This window comes from Melospiza melodia, chromosome 1 (genome assembly GCF_035770615.1).
Source record: "Melospiza melodia melodia isolate bMelMel2 chromosome 1, bMelMel2.pri, whole genome shotgun sequence".
In the NCBI taxonomy this organism is placed as follows: Eukaryota; Metazoa; Chordata; class Aves; order Passeriformes; family Passerellidae; genus Melospiza; species Melospiza melodia.
Window position 1 is genome coordinate 11,390,577 of NC_086194.1, and position 21,352 is coordinate 11,411,928.

Below are 21,352 nucleotides of genomic sequence, written 5' to 3' on the forward strand. Positions count from 1 at the left end.
TCAGAAGGGTTGGCACTGGGGGAAATGATTTCTCTAGTTTTCTGCATGGAAGAAGAAGGAACCCAGGGGCTGGTGATGAGATAAATAAACTTGATGAGCTCAGAGCATGGAACAGGAAACTTTATATAGAAGGGAGGTGTATGTACTGCTAAATCTGAGTTATGGTGAGCCTAGAGGATGAGCCATGGTGAAAGAGACTGGCCTGAAGCTCAGGCAGTGCTTCCACGAGTCGGAGGACAAAGTGTGTCACAGGGAAGGTGGTTCTCTCCTCTGTGACAGACTGAATTTCTCTTATAAGTCTGTCCAGAGGGGTGATGGACTAAAGAGAAGTGCATAAATCTTTGCTATTTTGCCCAGACTTTCATATTTCTTCTGCTGTAGGAATAAGAATTAGAGACATTTGGAAATGCTGATTTTATATATGCAGCCATGTGGGCTGCTACCTGCAAATCTGGCACGGACACACACACTGTGTGCTGAGAGAAGCCAGCAGGGAGGAGATGCTCAGTGCTGGGCTGGCTTTGTGCACCTGGAGACCATGTCACTGAGGGGACACAGAGAGCCAGTGAACCTCAGGGACACCAAGGGGGTGCTGCTAATCCCACCCCTGCAGCTGGCACATGTCACAGCTGAGTACCAGTGCCAGTCCTGACCATTTCTGAGGGTCAGACACAGAATGTATGGCTGAGCCTCCCTAAGTTTTGGTTAGTGTGTTTAGAGCCTCAAGGAAGAGCTGAGCTGTAGGGATATCCTTGTTTCTTTCCCTAAAAATGTGCGTGTTTGTGTGTGTGTGCATGCCTGTGTGTGCATGTGTGTGCATATAACAATTTTCCTTCAAACATTTGTCTGCTCCCAAACAGCCACTGCAGAGACTTCCATTAGCAGCAGCATTAACCTTGCACTGACCTTGTAATAAGCAAGGTATGAGCTAGTCCTGCATCCAGCCTTAGTGTGACACAGGGAGATGAAAAGAGGTTTAATTTGGCCCATTGTATGAATTTTGCTGTCACAAAAAGCTGAAATTCTCTCAGGGCTGCAATGTCTCTGTCGACATAAAGGTTTTAATATAGGTTATGATTAGCATCAAGAAAACATTAAATGACATAATTTTTTTCCCAAAACAGATGATTATTCTCGAAATAATTTTTCCCATGTTATTGCTGCTTTTTTGTAAATGTATAAAATGTACATTACAGAGGAGAATGAAGGTCAAAAGGTGTCAGTGTAATTAATGAACTGTGGGCTAAAAAATGTGGTTTAATCCTAAATCCTATGGCACTGAGAGACTGAAGTGACTCCAGCTGCACTGTGAGGCTCACAGGAGTCATGTGTGTAAAAGCTGACACTCTCAGGGTGGTTTATTTGGGGACTCACAGACCCCGAACTTTAAATTTACACATATAAATGCATAGGTTTTAAAGCCAGAAGGAATAACCAAGATCTAGGGTGACCTTCTTTATATCCAAGTTGCAGAATTTCACCTCATAGTTCCCTGCCTGAGCCAAATAAAATGACTATTCATACCATAGAGCTTGTGCTTTAATTCAGTGGGGGAACAGGTATGATACCAGGGTGTTTATCCTGAGATCTCAACAAAACCACAGAGCCCAAATAATGCATACCAAGCATCAAATTCTCTCAAACTTGTGGTGATAGTAATAAAAATGGCTAAATGTCTTTGAATAACAAATAAATCTGATTAAACTACTCTTTGCTTATAGCTTTCCTGTGAGCAAGAAAGAACATAAATCGTTAGATACATGATTTATAGAATATTATTCGCTTTTCTCAGTAACTCTGTGCATTCTTGGGTCTTTGATATTCTGATAGCAATGCCCTTTGCAAATAATGCAAAATGATGTATATTTTAGCAGCTACTGGCTAGATTCTCAAGAGGAAACATTCTCTAATAGCACAGTGCTCCTGAGGGACTTTTACAAGCAATAAAATCCAAAGCATACAGGCGAGATTTTTTTATCAAATCTTGCTTATACAAACACGAATTTCAGCTTCAGAGATCTCTTTTCTTCTCACTGCAAGACAAGCTCAGATAATGTGGAACCAGAGTCCTGCATCCTGCAGACATTTAAAGAGTCAGCTGCCTATGTGGTAGAGCAAATACCTGCAGTTTGAAATGATGTATGGGCACCACACACTGATCTCTCCAGTGGGGCAGGGGTAGGAAAGGCTCTCATAGAGAAATCTGCTTTTCCACTGAACTCCTTTCCTGCCTCTGCTCTCTATAACCAGAGGAGAAGGCAGAAGACAGTCCTACAAGTACTGAAACAAAGGACAGGTGAAGAAACCTTTGATTTCTCCTCCTGAAACATGAGGATAATAATGATTAAAAATTATTGTAGATGGCATTTAATTTGGTAAACTGAAATTTGGGATGAAATATAATGCAGATTTTCTCAGCCTCTTTTTTAACTGCAACATATGCTGTTGAAAGCACAAATGATTGCTGTTTTTTTAACATATAAAAATCCCAAGCTCATTTGAATTACATTGAAAATAAATAATAAAAGAAATATAATAAAAAGTGCAGTTTTTCTTACAATATTGAAATATACTGTAAATTATGAGAGCTGCAATTTTTTTTTATCTTGGAAAAACTTTGTGGCAAATTCTTCTTTCCTTCAAAGACTTCAGTGTTGTTTAGATATGTGTCAACAATGAAAGGATTCACTCAGTGCTCAGCAGATGTGCTTGGAGAAAACCCAACTCCTGAGACTGCATTACTGTCAACATCCCTATCAACAGGAAATGTAATAGAATGTGCAAAGTTGATATTTCTATCCTTGAACTTAAAATTGTTCAGTTTTTTGATTCCATATGAATCTGAATATGGAAAACCCAACTGCATCTACACACAGGGGAGGAGATCCACTGAATACAGTTTGGATTTTCTGTTATCTCCTTATGAGTAAATGAAAACATTACAGCAGAAGTTGCTCTTTATCCTTCATGAAAGAACAACAGTTGTGATGATTACTCTTACCAGAGGGTGGATTTTGTGAGTCTGGTAGAATTTCCATTTGCTGGTTCACTTCTACATTTTTGTGACAAAATGGCAAGCTTTGCTAATTAGACTAATTTAGCTTTGGTAGGTCATCCAGTTAAAGCTAAAAGCAGAATTTATGCATTTGGATTAAACAAAATTTCTATGTTTTTTTTTGGGAAAGATTATGTCTATGTTGGCCTTTAATCACTGGGCCAAATTTTTGACTAATGTAATTTAACTGAGTTCTTAGGCAGGATAGTCTAGCAGAGAATTTGATCATAGCATATATAGTTTTTATAGTGGCAATGTGATTTGTTTTATATGTAGAACTGTATCTATATATAATGTACATTATATATACATATGCATAAATTATGAAGATAAATATACATAGATGTATAGATATGTACTAATAATGCAATAACTGTGCAGCCAAGCACACACATTTTGATTTTAGATTGTGTTACCCATCACTTGCTATTAGTTAGCACCCTAAACTGAGAATGGTGAATGTGTTTGCATTTTATTTGTCACCAGGGAATAATTATGAAATATTTATTACATGGAAATTATTCTACATAAATATACTTTGCATAGCAGAAACACACAGAGGGGGCTGAGACATGAGAGCTCTTCAATGACATTCAAAATAGTAGAAATATCCCTGGTGGCTTTTAGGGCTTTTTATTCAATTTGGTGCAGATGAGCTAAGTTTATCTGTAAGAAAGTTGGTTTGCAAGTTTTGGGGTAAATGATCCAAGAACAGCAAAGTGGATGTATTTTATTTGCACAGTGAAATTCTATTGGCAAAAAACCCTGCAAAGGCACTTTATTTTTTTGTCACACTGTAATAAGCATCTAATGACCCACAGAGAATTTGGGAACTCGTCCTATTTACATTCCCTCCTATTTAAATGTTCTGCTTTTGCATACAAAGGAGATCTTTGTTCCTACAGGGCTGGTCAGCACCTGCTGGCTGCTTCCCACTGGGCACCACAATCCTCTGTGGCACTGAGCTTCCACAATCAAAGACTTTTTCCCTGTGTGTCCATCACGTACCTGGCGATTTTGTCAGTGCAGGACATGGTGATGAGCTGCTCCCCCAGCAGGACCCCGTCCCACGTCTGCGCCGCGTTGTGGCACCGCACAGGAATGGTCCCTTCGCCAGACTCGATCTTCGTCCGCAGGTGCCCGCGGTATTTCCTCACTATGTGCTTGCTGCTGTTCACTGGGCAAAACAAACACAAGAATGGCAGGAATTGAGTGCTTTTTGAAAGGACCTGAGAGGCTGTGTTGATGCCATAGCTTGCGTTTACAAAACCACCTTTGAAGGTCCTTTAAAAATCGGATGCAAAATTAGGTGAGATGACAGCCCAAGAAAGCAGCACAGTGCAGAAAGAAAGGAGCGTCTAGCATGCTTTTCTTTTTGCATCCATCACAGCTTACACAAAGCACACACTGAGCTCATGCTCCCCTTCTATTTCCCTTATATATTTAAAAAGAAGAAAGGTTCTCTGTCTTTTTAAGAACCTGTACAATTTCTCATTTTAGAATTGAGTTGTGATGGATGAATATTTGAAAAATATTGGTTCAGTAAGTATCATCAAAGACTCAGCTGCATGATGCAGACCAGTCCAATACTTTACTGTGATACTCAGTGACATTTCCTGAATAATTTCAGAAGTGAGGTTTTGATTTGCTACCATAAAATTTCACTGAAAAATTCTGAAAAGCTAAAGGTTTATACTCTGGATCAAAGGCAAATCAAAATTTGCTAGTTTTTCATTACTGGCTGAAATTCCTACAGTCTCCCCAAAGTGAGGTACTTTCCTGCCTTGTGTTGTACCAGGATCTTTTATCACTTCTGTAATATTACATATTTGAGTGCAAGGCAGAGGCCCCTGGGGTAGCACAGGGCAAGCAGCTAAGTCACTTGTCCTGGACCATGATGAACTGAGTCCTGCAGATATGCAGTAAATACAGGAGATAATGACATTTCAAAAGAACTTCACCTTCATTATTATGAAAAGAGGAAAACTGAAGTTCATTATCAAAATCACTCTTACACTCTTACACTGCTACATTACCCCTGGGTATTTTGGCTGTAAAAGGACAAGAAGGAGCAGCAAGGAAATCCTCAGGGTCTGCTCACTGCCTCACCCTCAGAGGGTTTCACTGGGGGTCACCCTCTCCCTGAAGCAGACCTTCCACAGTTTCCCTCTAGCCCAAAGGAAAATAATGGATGGCAGTACATGATGGCCTCTGCATTTAAGGAAAAAGGAATGCTTCATTTACAGACATGAAGATTTTGCCCACATTGCCAACTGTCCTGCATTTTTTCCATGCCAGTTCCTCATGTGGACCAGAAGGCTTCTACTTGTGAAGGTGATGCTCCTCAGTGCTCAGTGGGCTGTGGGGCTGAGTGTTTCTGCCACTGAGTGACACCAGTGCACCAGAGGCTGTGGGGCTGGTGGCACCTCTGGCTGTGAGCAGCTGCCTCTGTGCACGGTCCCCAGTGCTGGTGGCAGCAATGGATTGAATGGCTGCTGCCACTGGGTGGTTTGCAAAAAGGGAGAGGAATAATAAATTGCTTCAGCCTATTGGGATTAGCAGAGGCAGCAAACACACATAGAGCAGCAAAGTCAGCTGTGACCCTCCAGCAGGCAGACCCTCCTTAGCAATCATTGCCTCTTCTCTTCATTCCTGGTTTTTTAGAATTTAAGATGGGTGCATGTGTGTCAGCAGCAGGCTGGGACAGGTATCAAATGGATTGCTTGGCCACGACCAAAACCAATTTCCATCCAAACTCAATCTCCATCATATGCAAAATATTGTTGCAAATACTATTACAGTAATGCTGCTACAGCATCTGAGTTTGAGGAAGAGTGGCTGTTGCACTGCCATCCCCATCAGCAGCCACCTCATCCCAGCAGCAGGGGATGGGGAGGGTCCTTGCGCCCAGTTGTCAGCACCTCACAAATTAAGACACTGCAGTAATCATCAGACTTGGATTATTGAGGCTTTTCAAACTTGAGTTGTGGGAGAAACTGGGAACAGCCAATAGGGAAATAAAAAAATCTAATAACCAAAAATGTGGAAATGTGAAAAGAGCAGAAATGTCTCAGATCCCTCTGTTCTCAAATTTTCTGGTTGTGCCAACACTGTCAGGAAAGCTTTTCCATGACCATGTGTGCTGATCCCTTGCACATCCCTCTTGTCTGGAATGCTAAGTGCAGTGTCATCCAGAGGATGCTCTTTGGACTGTGTTAGCCATTTGGGAACTGGCTCATATTTTTCCTAGGACTCTGTGAGGAAACATTTTTAAAAACATGAAACAGTGGTGAACAGCATTTTTCATAATTAAACTGCAGAGTCGGGAAAGGTACCATGACCTTTGGACAACAAAAGTAGAAAGTGATCACTTCTACTTAGCAAACAGATCTAGCTGAACAACAGTGAGAAATGTCTGCTAAAACCACTTTGCCTTTGTCTGCACATACTGAGAACTGATGGCACAGCAGACCAAGATCTCTGCCAAGGAAGCAGTGAAGAGTGACTCAAGAGGCTATTGTTGTTTCAGCTGGTGGAAAGAGTAACTTTAAGCAAACCAGTTCTCTTTTCCTAAGCTTTCCCACAAGTATAATGAAGATAATGATGCTTCCTTCTTATGCAAATTCATTTAAAGATACTGCTTAACAACTATTTATGAAAAACAGATGCTATCCTTCCAGGAAAGATTTGCCACAGGAGTCCACCTACTGGAAATCCCTCAAGACAAAATGTTTTTTACTGTTTCTTTGTCCAAATTTTAAGAAAAATATTTTTTCTTGTTACACTTATTTCCCATCTCTGTAGATTCTCCTCCCTTTCTCAGCTCCTGCTCTGAGCCTCCCCTGTGGGTGCCTTGATCTCCTAGATTACTCTCTTATTCAAGCAATTTAGTGTGTTGATACACCTCCATTTCCCATACATGCAAAGACACATGTAACTGCCAGGGAATTTTAGTGACTGCAGGATAAGATGAGCAGCCCATCATTTGTGTGGCTTTGATTTCAGTACATAAATGTTACCTCAGTGAGGGGCAAAGGCTCCCACAACATGCTGACAGAGATAAGGAGTGAGCTCAGGGGGAAGAACAGCAGCAGGATTTCAAACAGCTGTTGAGCAGCTGGGGAATCTAAAATATAGGCCAAAAAATGTTGAGGAGAGGGATATGAAAGACTTCTGTGAGTTTGGGGGGGGGTCTGTATATTTAATTTGTCATTGGTCTATCTGATCTTCCCAAGACTGCAGGAAGTACAAAGGCCAAAGCACTCTACAGCTGGTTGTTCTCACAGCATCTCAACCCTGGACTGCAAGTGCCAGAAACTGAACAATAAAGTTTCTAAGAAGCACTTGAGGTGTGCAAGTGCACTGATAGTCTCAGTTTCTGAGCGCTCATATTGGCTCAGCCATGTGTCCAGCTCTGCTCCCTGTCCCTGCGCCCTGCCCAGGCTGCAGCGAGCAGCCGGTGCTGGCTGATAGGATTCAGGATTTGTGGCCAGGGTACACTCACCCCAGGACACACTCCCACTGCTCTGATAAGGGGTTTTAGCTGCTCAACTGCTATTAAATTCAATGAATAGGGTGTGACTCAAACCTCAAGCTGTGCTGCCTGTCTCAGGCTGCTCACATTGCTGGGGTGGTTGGAACACATGCTCCAAAGGTTCATCTGTGGCATTTATATAAAATACTAATAACCCAAAGCTCTGAGTGCTTTCAGATTGCCAATGGTTAAATAAATCAAAATCTGCAACTGGAACACACTGAGTTCTTTTTTAGCATGCCATTAAGCAGCACAGGAAGATATAGCCAAAGGAAGAGATGAGGATCTGTGAGTTTTGCACTGAAGCTGCAGACAGACTCCAGCTCTAAGCTGCTTGTTAGCAGTAAAATCATGGTCCACTTGCTGGCACAGCCTGCTACAGATCATTTTAATGCAGTCACAGAAATATATTTATTCATGCATCTAAAAGTCACCAACTACAGCCTACTGCTGTTCTGCTGTTAAGTATGATCAAAACATCAGTAACTTTAAGCATTTCTGATCTTCCCTGTGCTGGTTCTCCAACTGCTTAATCTCAGCTAATTGCAGGGGAGAAGGCGTCTGTGGATGCCACTTCAACCAGAACAAAATGTCAATTCAAACCAGAATTGGAAAGGACAAATTAAAAAATCATTTGGAGTGGATTTATGATGTGTGCTCCACTCAGATGTGGAAATTACTCCTGAGAGTTCCTAAGATAAAAAGGTCCTGGATTAATTATTGGATTAGAAATGTACACAGACAGGTGCCTCGTATTTAAAATCAGTGAAACGCTCTGATTTCAAGCCTAACCCCTTATTTCCATATTTGCTCCAGGACCAGTTCTAGCTCATATAGTAATGAAAAAAGCTAGTCCATATTTATTATTTAGTTAAAGAGTGAAGAGGAAATGGACGGTGATTAAACAGAATCACACGAGTAAGGATCTGTCTGAAATTTTGCATGACTGCCTCAGAGGTTCATTTTCTGTTTTCCTGCTTCAGTGGAGGCTGCTCTCTCTTCAGAAAAGAAATAGAAGAGCCTGTCTTGCATTTTTTTCAGTGCTGGACCCTCCCCCCCCCCCTCAGCATGGTTTACAAAGCTTCCTTAGAGCAGTGGGAGACAAAGGGGTGGAAAGAAGAGTGTTAACATTTGACTGCTTTTGTATTTTGATGGTTATTAGAGATGCACTTTCCTCAACCAGATCCTGACTAAATGTACAGCATTACTATTTCTGGAAGTGTTGAAGTGAGAATCACAGCACAGTGAACACTTTGGCTGTGTCTGCTCTGGGCAGAGTGGCGGGTCAGATAAATCCCTGCTGCACTGGGCTTTGGTGACCTGCACAGAGCCAGGCTGAAATGCCATGGGCCAGCTTTGGAAAACAAGAAACTTTAGGACTATTCTGAAATAAGTCTGAATTTGTGAAAAGAATGGTCTACGGAGCTGCCCTGCAGTGACTTCGGGGATGTATCATTCCCAGAAGGGAACACAAGAGACCCTGTCCTGTACAGGTTAAAAGCATGTTGACATGAATCTAAAAGTTGAGATATGACTTTTAAATATAGACCATGAAGGATATTGCATATGAAGGCAGTCCTAGGAGAGATTTGCTTGCTCCCAGAGCCTGGTGACACCCACCACGTTATAGCAGATTTCAGTTCAGATCTATGGTGTGGACAGTATAATTAAGCCCTATGTAAATAAAAATATGAATATGTAATTTATATGGTAATGTTACAAACCTGTGAGACCTGTAGTTTTTGAAATTAACATTGGAGATTGAACTTCTTTACCTTTTCCTTTCTTCCTGCCTCTTTCTTGGCTGAAATACTGTCTTTGAACTGTAGTCCCTAACCTGACAGAATCCATGACCTGATAAATGATGTTCCTTTTGGCATATTATTCTTTCTTCTTTTCACTAACCTTCAAATAACAATTTTCACTCTTTCTACTTCTTCCACAATTTTTCATCTGCCAATTATTTCTAGTGATGTACTGATAAGATGTGATAGCAAAGTCAGTTTGCCTATCCATAGATTATCAATATGTGGCATTTAATACAGAAGAAGCAGTGAAGAGAAAACTTGAAGTTTGAATCCTCAAGAACAGGAAGGAAATGACTGAATTATTTTTCTTTATCTGCTTTAAGTAGCTATTAATTTATTATTTTTTGATTGAATTGTAATGTTAGAGACAGTAACTGTAGGAAGGGTATAAGAATGGTTTTCCAGCATATTAAAGTTTATCAGTGAATGTTTTAATGAATACTTTTCATTTTGGTCCATCAAAATGCCTCCATATATGATTACTGAGGGGAAAAATTTCATCTGTTCAGATAACATAACTCTTTTACAATGAGTTTTTTTATTTTTGTACGTTAACATGAAATTTATTGAAAACTCATCCTAGGGAGAGGTGCCAAAATACCTTCATTGAACCTATGCTAGAGCAGAGTATGACACTCTAACACATGAAATCCATTTCACCATCAGAGTAACTTCTAAGTAAGCCTGGACTCTCAGCAGGCTTTAATACCCTGAGAGGAAAAAAAAAAATCTGAGAGAAATAGCTCAAAGCCTACAAACAAGTTTTCTCTAATGTCTGTCTTTGAGGAATGCCTGGGATCAAAATCTGAGTAACTAGTAAAAATTCACTTTTAAACAATTTGCTGGCAGCAAAGTCATGCACAGCTTCCTCTGAGAGTTATAAATGACTGTTCCAGGCAAGGAGGAATGAGCAGCACTGGGTCAGGTGTCAGGGAAATTCTTTGTGCCACCTACAAACCCAGGCTATGGACTCCAGCCTGCTCTGGAGTAGGAAAGCATTAGCATGTTGAAGCCAAAAGTACAAGATTTATCAGAGGGATTAAGATTCTGTGCATGTGGCAATCAAGGAAAATACAACTCAAACACTTCAAGATTATTATTTTTAATTACTAATTGCTCCTCTTATCTAAAATCAGACATGTCCCGCCGCGGCTTTGAAAGCGCAGCTGCTCCCACAGAGCAACGTCTCGAGATCTGGCAAAGGGCTGGGAACTCTCTGAGGAGAGAGGAGAGAGGGATCTGTGAACCCTCTGAGGAGGAGTTCTGCCTCTGAAGCCTCCACCAGGCAGAGCGGGCCACAGAGAGGATCTCCAGCAAGGCACAGCTCAGGTTTGGCAGTGGGCAGAGATGCTGCTTGTGCCCAGCTCAGCAGCTGATCAAAGCCAGTGCAGAGTGAGATCAGGGGGAAGCAGCTATTCACCCATGTCCTAAGCTGTGCATCATTGGATCTTTCACTTTTTTGTTAATGAGAAATGTTTTCTCTTAAGGCTAGGCTTTATCTTTTAAATATACTTTATGTGAAAAATATATCAACATCACTAGAATTGCCTATTTGGTGACAATTCTCTCTCCTGCCATGTTTTAATCAAGAAGTTTACACAAACATAAAGAGAATACGTTATTCATCATAACCCTCTTTCTTTTATCAACAAAACATGCTGTTATTCATATGGCTCTGGGATTCTGTTGCAGTTTGGAAACTGAAATCTTCAAGGATGATTTAAGGAAAATGTTGTGGGAGAAGTCAGCAAAATATGTAAACAGAAAATGAACCCCATGAGACAGAAACAAGAGCAATCTGTCAATATGGTGACAGATTTTCAACCACACTGTGGTTGGTATAATTCTAGAGAGGCTGTGATTCCTGATGCACCACCAGATATATTCTAATTCAGCTTCTGGAGCTCTGGAGTCTTGTCTGGAGCCTGGTCTTTGGATGAAGAAATTAATTCTTGATCACCAGAAAGTGGTTCCTGTCAGCCTTAAAAATCTGTGGACTAAAGTTGTTAAATTACTCTGAATAATTTTACAGCAGTGCACAGAACATACAACGTTTTCCATTTTAGTATTCTTCTCTCAGCACTAACTACCCTTTCTCAGAGCTGTGATTGCTGGATCCCTTTTATTCCAATTTTACACGTACAGAAATAGAAATTACCAAAGAGAGGTGATTTGCCCCAGTCTGGCTAGAGAAGGCAGCTTGCAGGATCATGGTAAGAATTTAATTGTTTGCTACTCACACAGAACTCTTCAGATTTCTCTCCTGACTCTAAGAAACTCCCACAAGTCTGAGGACTTCCAGAAGTCCTACAAAGATCTTAACTGGACCTGGAGCTGTCTCATAAGCTTTCTAAAACTCAACTTATGAGTTTTATCTGTAATTCCCACTCAGTGGAAGGGCAAATTAGACTAATTTAGACCTGAGTGGGTGTAATTTTCACCCACAGAGATTTTTCCCGACTATGGTTTGATATTTTCCACTCAAAAATCTGTGCCTCACTTAGGTGCCTATCTATGGTTGGCTATGGGATGTTGGGGTGGAATGGGGGGATGTCCAGGAGCATGTGTTCTCTTTTTCCTGCTGCAGAGGGCTTTGGAGACACCATCATTCCTTGGGCTGGACAAATCTGGGGACAAGGAGCTTTTCTTGGTGGAATTTTCTACTGCTGTTCTGAAAACTTCTCAGGCATGGTCTTTTGCTGATTAATGTAGCCTTTTTATCACATCTGAACATTGCATCCAAATGCAGTGTTTTACAAAGCAGCAAAAGCCATAACAAAGCAGAATCAATAAATACAGTGCAATGCCCTGTGGCTATTCCAGCATTCTGTTAAAATTAGAATCTGATTATAGCTGGAAACCTGTTTTCCTGAATCTCAACAAACACATTTTGCTTTACATGAAAGCTTTTCAAAGCTGTGGCCAATGCTGGCTCTGAGCAATCCATAGTTTTCAGCATATTCTGTCTCTTTTCCTGGATAGACACACACTGCACTGACACATACTTCTAAAATCTTATTTTCTACTTTAAACTCCCCCTGAAACAACAAACCTCAAATAAGCAAAAGCAGCCAAGAATATCACAAGGAGAAGGAATTGGGACATTTTCAATGCATTGTCAAAGGCAGAGTTTTCTCATGATGTGTCAGTTCTGACAAAGTTTTAAAACAGAGAGTTAAAAAAGGGAGCTGTCTAGCTCAGCTGAGAGGGAATTCACTGATCCAGGAGTTGAGAGACACAGATTCAAGTTTTTATTTGATTCTAAGTGGCCTTGAATGAAAAAGCCTACCCTGAACTGGGCATGGGAGGAAATGAAATAGGGTTTTCCTACCCCTTGTTACTCATGACCAGAAGATACAAAAAATATAAGATGTGATCCCAGTTTCACACAATTATTTTCTTTTAAGTTTTGCCTGAAAGGTTTTGAGGTTTTTTTTTCCAGCCAGCCAGTTCTTTGAGACCTAAAATCTGTCCATGAAGTGAAGCTGTTATTCACCAGTCAGCTTTAGCAAAACTCCACTAAGAACCTAACTACCCAGCCTGGTGGAGATTAATAATGGAATATAAAGGAACAGCAAACTTGTACATGTTGATTAACTTGTACAGCTTGATTAATTGTACTGAAAGCTTCAGGACTTCAGTGTAGTGAAATGAAAGCCTCTTTCCAAGGTGCATCCTTAGCTCCAGCATGAAAATACCAACAATAAAACCATGAGTGCTTCACAGCTCTCCTAAGCCTGGACACCACTGGTTTCTCTGGCAGGTTTAGGGGCTGGAACTGACCTTTGGGATTGGCAAAAGGTTTAGCATGACAGGTCATGTAAGGCATCAGACCTCTCCTTTGGGTTACCAAATAGATGGGATTTCCAGAACATGTGACCCATGTATTTGCAGCCCCTCTGGCACTGCTGCTCTGTCTCAGCAATGGGCTCATCTGAGCACCAAGATCCAGCTGCTGCTGCTGCAGCTTTTTCCTCAGGTGTCTTCAGGAGGGCTCAGGGTTCACAGCAAAGGGCTTGGGCCAGTCACTGTCTCCATTCTGGTACCCTTGACAGGAGTCTTTCCACCCTTTTCCATTATTTTCCTCCCCGGCAGCCTTGGATGAGCAGAGAGTGAGTAGGAGAGGCTGGGGGAGGAAAAGCTTCTTGCAGCCCTGGAGATGGCTCCAGCCAGTGCCTGCAGGTCCTGTGTGGGTGCTGAGCATTGGAAGAAGCAGAGGGGCTTCACTCATCCTGAGTTTCCCCACCCTCACAGGCTTTATGTTGCTGTCTCTCGCCCACTTCCCCCTCACAGCTGAACATCACAGACCCACTCTCCCTCAAACTTCGCCATCCTGTCCCAGGGTCCCACTGATTCCTCTCAGCCACACTTTCTTCTCCTGAAATCGCTTTGCCCACCTTCTCCAGAAGAAGAAAGCTCCCCCACAGTGCCAGCATGGATTTATTTTAGATGCTGGAAAGAAATCTTAGAACTGTCTACACACAGCATCACTTCACACCTGAAAAGCCCTGAGCTAAATCAGCCCTGCAGGACTTGTGGGGACACAGGACCACCCCAGCTGGGCTGGGCTCTGCTGTCATCCTGCCCATCCTGAGCAGGAGCACACTCCACCTCTGCTCCAGCCATGGGTGAGGTGTGTCAGTGAAGGAGAGAATTAACCAGAGGGAACTGTCCCGTGGCCATGCTGTCCCTGCCAAGCTGACTTGAGTGAAAGCAGTCACACTGAAACAGCATTTCAGCATCCTGGGAAGATCAAGATAGAAAACAGGGCAATTACATACAAACCTAGTGCCTGCTAATAGTCCTGAGCAGGGACACGAGCTCCTTGGCAGCCCAGCCTCCAGTCAGCTGTAGAAAGTTGCTGCATTTCCTCTGTTTACTTTGGTAAATTGAGGCTGGGTCAGTGGCACGAGCAGGAGGGGCCATTGCTTCCATGGAATGTGACCTCAAAGGAGCCTGACAAAGGTGCTGTGCTCACACCTGAACCCAAACCTTTTGGATAAGACCCAGTCCAGTCTTAATGAAGGGAAAGGATAATTTCCTTTCACCTTCTTGAATGCTAATTCCCTAGCCTATGAAGTAATGCCAGAGCCTCTTGCTGTATCTGCAATTTCTGCAGCATCCTTTATATGACAAAGCAATCTGGGCTGACCACAATAATTCATCCAGTGCTGGGATTATTTCTCCTGAGGCAGTATTCAGCACTACAGCCTACAGTGGTGTGTGCATTTTTTTAGTTTCTTGTTACTTCTGGGCATGGTTCTCTATGATAATTTTTTTCTGAGATCCCCCAAGGTATTGTTCTGCTCAGTCATGTGAAAAATAGGAAAATAAAGCACCTTCATCCCAGTTCCACAGATGGGCCATTCATCAGCATAAAATCAACTTTACAGCCTTGGAGGAAGCTGCTCCATGCACCAAATAGCTAGGAATTTCCAAGATGGTTTCCCAAGCTGCATCAGGCCAGCAGCTGTGACAGACAGATGTGATATCTGGGAGCACTTGTGTAATGGAAACAAAAAATAGTGCCCAAGTCCAGGGGGTGACCTATGGTTATCTGCAATTTTTGTAATGGGAAAGTTTATCCCTTTGGTAGAACCTGAATTTTCTTGTAGTTCCAGATGTCTAATTTCTTTTCAGATCACTGAGTTACTTAGATTATTCTTCTTGAAGTGCTTTCCCCTTTTACCATCTATTTACAAGAACAGAATTTGTTCATTTAACTAAACATGGGATTGGCAAAAGGAAGGCAGAGATTTCTTCCCCTTGCACATCCAGAAATGTTCACGAAACCCAATGGTTTGGGGAGTGGTTCTAGCCCAGTTACTGCCATAAGCATTCTCATTGTATTTCCATCCTCTAACTCTCTGAAGGACACTGAATATTGACTTCTGGGGCTGAGGCTCTCACAACAGTTTTAGGAGGTGATCAGACTCCTTAGAGGGTCTCTGTGTGAATCTGGCCTTCTCCAGCCAGTCTGCTCAGGATATGACTTTCAGGGGTCTGGTTTGGGATGACAGAACCTGGGTCAGCCCCATCTGAACAGGGAATGCTGAGTTACTGCTCTGAGCAGGGCACCTTCACAGCAGCCCTGGATCTGGGGGTGAACAGAGCATTTTTTTCTGAGAATGGAATGCAAAATGCAGCAGCCAGAATCACAAGCAGGGAAAGCACAGGTCTGCCCAGTGAAAGCACACTTGAGTAGGGAGCACAAATGTGTCTTCCTGGGTACTCTTCAGTTCCCCAACTCCCTGAAAACTGCAGTGCCCATCTTCTCCTCATCACATCACCTACCAAGGCAATGATGTGGCTCACGTGGTCACAAACGGGCCCTGCTTAGATGAGAGTTCTGCCAAATGTGTGTGCATGAGAGCTTCAGCACAGCTGTAGGTTAATAGACAAGCAGGAGAAAAACCCCATGTGGAGCAGATGCAATGGTGTGTTTCAGACCTAAAGGAAGTGTGGGATAAAACAGGAGCTGGGCTATCAGGGAGTCAATGGCACAAGGCAATACAGCATGTTAGCAAGAGATAGAAAAGCAGCCCAGGGGAGAAGAACTGAGACAAGCCCTGGGGCAGATTCTGTTTGTCTCTTTGGTGATCCATGTAGTGAAAAAGAGAGAGCACATCTGTAGAAAAAAGATGGACAATGAGGTAAAATACTGCCAGGGAAGGAGGAGTGGGGGAAGTAGAGGATTATTTTTAGCTCAAATTTTCAAGCAATTCATTTTGCTTTTCAAGAGACTTAAAAAAAAGGAAAAGAGCCAATAAGTCAAGAAGCACTAAATTAGCTAGGATGGTGCTGTAGCAAATCAAGGGCTTGATTATTCTGTGGTTTGCCCTAGATTTAGGAGAAAGTGCAAAATATGCAACAAATACCACAGGGTGAGCTGCCCCCAGGGCTCCACCTCACAAGCAGGAGTGTGTGTGCCATAATGGAAACAGCAGCTCCCTTAGGCCCCTCAGGATACCCATGGTGACTGATGCTGTGGGACTGTCCTTGGGAGAGCTCAGAAATGCAGGCACACCTGGCTGAGATGCACATGAAGGGAGAAGGCACCAGAAAGGGAGATGTCCCAGGCTCCCTGACCTGCAGCACTGAACTGATGGAGGGGAAGAAGCTGTGTGTGTGAAGGAGCAATGAGAGTTGTGAGGACACCAGGAACAAGCTGCCTTTTTGTCATAGAGCTGTGCTACAACCTTGAGGCTGACCTTGAAAAATGATGGAAAGGGTCTTGAGAAGGAGACTGGAGAGAATGAACCAGGACAAACCCATAAAAAGTACCTGAAACCCCTGTGGCATTTCCCAGTCTCATATTCCTGCAGCACCACTGACCGTGGCTGGTCTCCTGTCCTGCTCTCAGCTGCTCTGGCCTCTTTCCCCCCAGCCTCCTCCCCTGCTCTCTCAGTCTGTACCTTCTTCCAAAGCTCTGACTTCGTTTCCTGTAAATCCATCCAACTTCCCAACCTACAGGCACCAAAAAAGAGTTAGAAACCCCTCCCTGCTCAAAGCAGCCTGGTCCAACTGATTTAGTCTCTCTTTTAGAGCTGCCTAAGGATGTTATCAACAAACAACTCAGCTTACCTCTGACTCAAGAAGGCCATTTCTTCAAATTAAAGTATGATTTTATCTCCTTGTCCCTGATCTCACTTTCCTGCATGAGGCTGGCATGGATGTGTGCTGCCTGCACCTCTCCTCTGCATTGCAGCTCTCAGACTTTTACACATGCCACAAACTTGGTATCCACTATCTGCTCTATCCACTAAGAAGTAAACTGGGTTTCAAAAGCATGCCAGCTTACGTCTTCCCTTACCAGAACAAAGCTCATAAGAAGGAAATGTGAGGCCTCCCTGAGGGTGCTGGAAAGACACGGTGGATAATAGGAAATTTTTGGAAGGAGATTTGAGAAGTGGATTTTACTCAGTCCCTATATTGATAAAGGCTTATCATATTACTTCTCAAAACCAGGAACCACATGGTGAGGCAACGTTTTTAAATGTTAATGCATCTTTAGAGAATAATCAGTAATGTTTGATGGTTTGTGCTAGCTCTAGGAGAGGTCTCTTTGTTGTTTAAGAAATTAAACAACATTCATCTGGAGTTTCTTGTCATTACAGGATGAAAGAAAGGTTATTTCTTTAGGAAAAAAAAAAAAAAAAGAAGAAAGAGAAGATGTGAATGATAAACATTATAAAATACTTATCTTCCCAGATGTCTCTGGGATAATGTGAGCTGAGAGGAAATGCTTATCTCTCTGAAGGACAGCTTTTGGCAACTTGGCTTTCTATACAGTGCTAAATTATTTTAAGAGCACAGGACAAAGGTAGAGGGATCTGTTTAAAGGAGTGAATTATGAGCCAGGTGTAGCATCTCTTCATGGTACTGCTACTGAATCACTGTGTAACCTTGGCTAAGCCACACAGACCTTTCTGCCTCAACTTCTGCTTGGGAAAATAATTGGTGTAATAGCCAACAGGAAAATTATTTTCATGATTATCTACAAATTTACTGTCTGTGTCATGTACTGTGTGATTATATATTTTTAAACACAGCTCCTTGTGTATCTTGTTATCGACAGAAGCATTCCCTCATTAGCTGGGAGATTTGTCTGGGCTGTGAAGGAATCCATGAGCCAAGCAGGGTTCACCTCCAGGGCTGGGTTCAGCTGCATATAATCAGGCAGCAGGGCTGTCAACTGCCCAAAGCACTGACTTCCTCATGCCAACAAGAGCAGAATGCAGCCTGGACAGCCTCTGGTTGCTCTTGACAATGGACCACATTTAAAAAATAATTACAGATTTTGGTGCTTCCAATTGTGATGGCAGCTAAGGGGTGCCCCAGGAAACCTGCCTTCTGGAAAACATGAGTGCCTTTAACCAAACATAAAGCCTTTTAAAATATCTCTTGATACAGCTATACAGTGAGAGGCCAAAGATCACTATTGTTTTCTGATATTCATAAGCATTCCCTTTTAAATTTTGATTTAAGATGATGCTATGTCTTTTCATTTTGTTAACTCATCAGGAATTGGTTGATTTGAGTTGGAGTTTTAAGCATTTATTTGCTTTTGTTCATTTTATAAACCCTGCTGACACAATGAAGAAATCATGGCAGGCAAGGACCACATTTCCTTCCTGAATAGGTGCATTCTGTTTTGTTGCCCCAGCAAGCTGCTGTTTCACATGTGAAAAAAATTCTAGTCTGGGCAGAATAATACCTAATCATTGATTAATAACTTATACAAATAAGAAATCACAAAGGAGTGAAACTACCATCTGATGGATTTGTCTGTGAGGAAGTGAGGTCGTTGTGTGACCTTGGGTGATTAATTTTACATTTCCATGTCTGTGCTTCCTCCTCCATCCATTCTTTTGTCTTGCCTGCCTCACATTCAGGGTAGTCAAGGTAAGGACCATTTCTCATTATGTGCACATTTGGCAGCCAGCACTATGGGCTTTGCAGCACTGTAAAACACAGGTATGAGGAGCAGTAGCTGGGCAGAGATAAGAGAGTGCCTTGTGCATTGGATCATGGGGTGACAGGCATGTGATAACCAGCCACAGATCTCTGGGGTCCCCTGTCCCTGGCTGGGGGCATTCCATGTGGATAGGCAGGGACAAAGCTGGTGCAGAGGGAAAGAAAGAAGGACCTGACAGGGGAGGGACAGGGACAGGCATGTCTGGGGAGTGAGGAGGTGAGTGGGCTGGGTCATGGTGGAGATGGGATTTGTCATCATGGACAACAAGCTCTGCAGGCCTGTTGGTGGCACACCCTGGCTCAAGACCCTGATTTGTTAATCTCATTTTCAGGATCACCTCTAGAGAAGAAATCCCTGGAAAATCATGTGTTTGCTTGAATGCCATAGGTATGGTTCCAGAGACTCTAAGGCTGAGCTGGTGGACTCCAACAAACCCACCTGCCATGCAGTGCCCAAGCAGTATATTTGACATAGGCGGGATGGCTTTGGAAGGATCCCTTCCATAAGGGTCTTGCCATTATTTGCTGCAAGTGCAGGTGATATTTGGAGAGAGTCTGGTGAACAATCAACACTACAGATGTGCTGTATCATCTATTGTATCATATCAGTGCTCTACTTCAGACTCAGCTGCTGCAGCCTGTGAAAATGGAACCCTTCAACCCCTATATGTATGGGTTATGAACCCTGAGAAGAGTATATGCATCTCCAGTTAGAGCCCTGAGCCTCTGGTCCATGCTGTGGCTTCAAGGATCTTTTTGATCATGGGGATGCTTTCTAAAACACTTATTTACTTTTATAAATGGTGTTCCTATTAGGGTGAGGTTGCCAATGGTAAGGCATGCAGTGGTTGTGGGTAGTATTTTTTGGAGTCCACCTATTTTTTTGATATCTTGTTTGCCATTTAGGCTGTGAATGATGGAGCCTGAGCATAGGAAGAGCACAGCTTTGAAGAATGCGTGGGTTGAGATGTGAAGGAAGGCTAGTTCAGGGAGGTTTAGTCCGATTATAATTATTATTAGTCCTCGGTGGCTTGCAGTGGAGAAGGCAATGATTTTTTGATGTCGTTTTGGGTAAGAGCAGGAAATGCAGGGATCTATTTCCCAGCAGAGCCACAGTACCCCAGGTGTGCAGCGCTGCCTTGCCCAGCTCTGATTTTCCCTGCACACCTTCCCCCAGCACACAGGACCGAGCACCAGTTGCACAGACAGACAGACAGACATTCTCTAAAGCCTGTAGTGTTTTTGCTCTCAAGTGAAACCCTTTCTGCCAGCAAAGAAAGAGAGCAAGAAGGATCTTAAAAAAAAAAAAAAAAGAAAAACAAGAAAAAAAAAAAAGACAGAAGGCACAGAAAGGAGGAAGAGGAGAGGGAAGGTTTTTCTCTTACAGTCGGTTGTGATTTCGTAGGGGGAGTTAAGGCGCGCGTCTCCGCAGGGCGAGGTGCTGACGTACAGGTGGAACAGGATGTTCTCCCGCAGCCTGAAGCCTCCCTCTTTTAACCGCACGAAGATTGATCGCTCCCAGTCCTCTCGCCGTTTGCTATGATCACAAAAGAGGTTCCAGGTCATTTGTTACATGCCAAATCAGAAACATTTCTGTGCTCTCTCTCTCTCTCCTTTTCTCCCTCTGCTTGTTTGTTTGTTTTTATTAGCACCCGGCATCGTATATTTTGCCTAGTGACAGCGAAAGAAAAACAATGAGCTTCTGCAGGTGAAGAAATGTGTGAAGGAGGTCAAAGCTGCCAAAGGGCTTTTGGCTTGCTTACCTAAGATATGTTCTAATGATAAAATGTGGATTTTTGAAGGGTAACTCTCCTTCCTTACATGCACGGATGCATAAACAGGCTGATTTTAAAGTGGTTCTGGTGCATGAAAAAATGAGTTCTCTTGGGCTCTCATGTGAACACATCAGCTCTGCTGATCACAGTGCCTAGGCACAAGTTTGAATCCCATTAACATCAATCACCACAGCTGAGATGTGTGTTCATATGCTCCACTGAAAAGGGCCTCTAACAAAGCACCCAAATTTTATGACCACTGCCGCCCCTCCCTGCTCCCCAGGTGTTCCTCTTCTCCCCCATTCAACCAGAGTCACCTACAAATGCTCCACCTATGCCAGCAGGGGCCTCTTGGACACTTGGCATTTTTGGAAATCAGAAGCCATCTTAAGAAGGGTGGACAAAAGTTGTACAGACTTTTCTCAGCCGAGTTGAAAAGATACTTATTGAGATGAAGCTTTTATCTTTGCAGTGGTTCAGCAGCTAGATGGGGATGCAGTGCACATATTCCATCAGCAACAGCTGCCTGGGAGGCCAAACCCTCCCAGTGCTGCCGTTTGCAGCAACAGCACAGCATTAAGGCTCTGCTGCTGTGCAGCTCCTCCATGAGCTGCATTTGGGAAGATATGGGTGATTTCTCTGACAGACAGCTGCCTCTAACGTGTGTTTGGGCGATGGTCACGATTATAATTTTGAAGGTGAA

General features: G+C 42.8%; 1 protein-coding gene across 1 annotated transcript in view; it reads right to left on the reverse strand.

Moving 5' to 3' along the window:
- ADARB2 (adenosine deaminase RNA specific B2 (inactive)) overlaps positions 1-21,352 on the reverse strand; it is a 307,788-nt gene that overhangs the window by 16,797 nt on the left and 269,639 nt on the right. Inside the window, exons 6-7 of the mRNA XM_063148211.1 lie at positions 20,260-20,411; positions 4,064-4,232 (exon numbers count right to left, since the gene is read on the reverse strand). Coding sequence (XP_063004281.1) covers positions 4,064-4,232; positions 20,260-20,411 — 321 coding nt within the window. The remainder of the gene's footprint in view (positions 1-4,063; positions 4,233-20,259; positions 20,412-21,352) is intronic.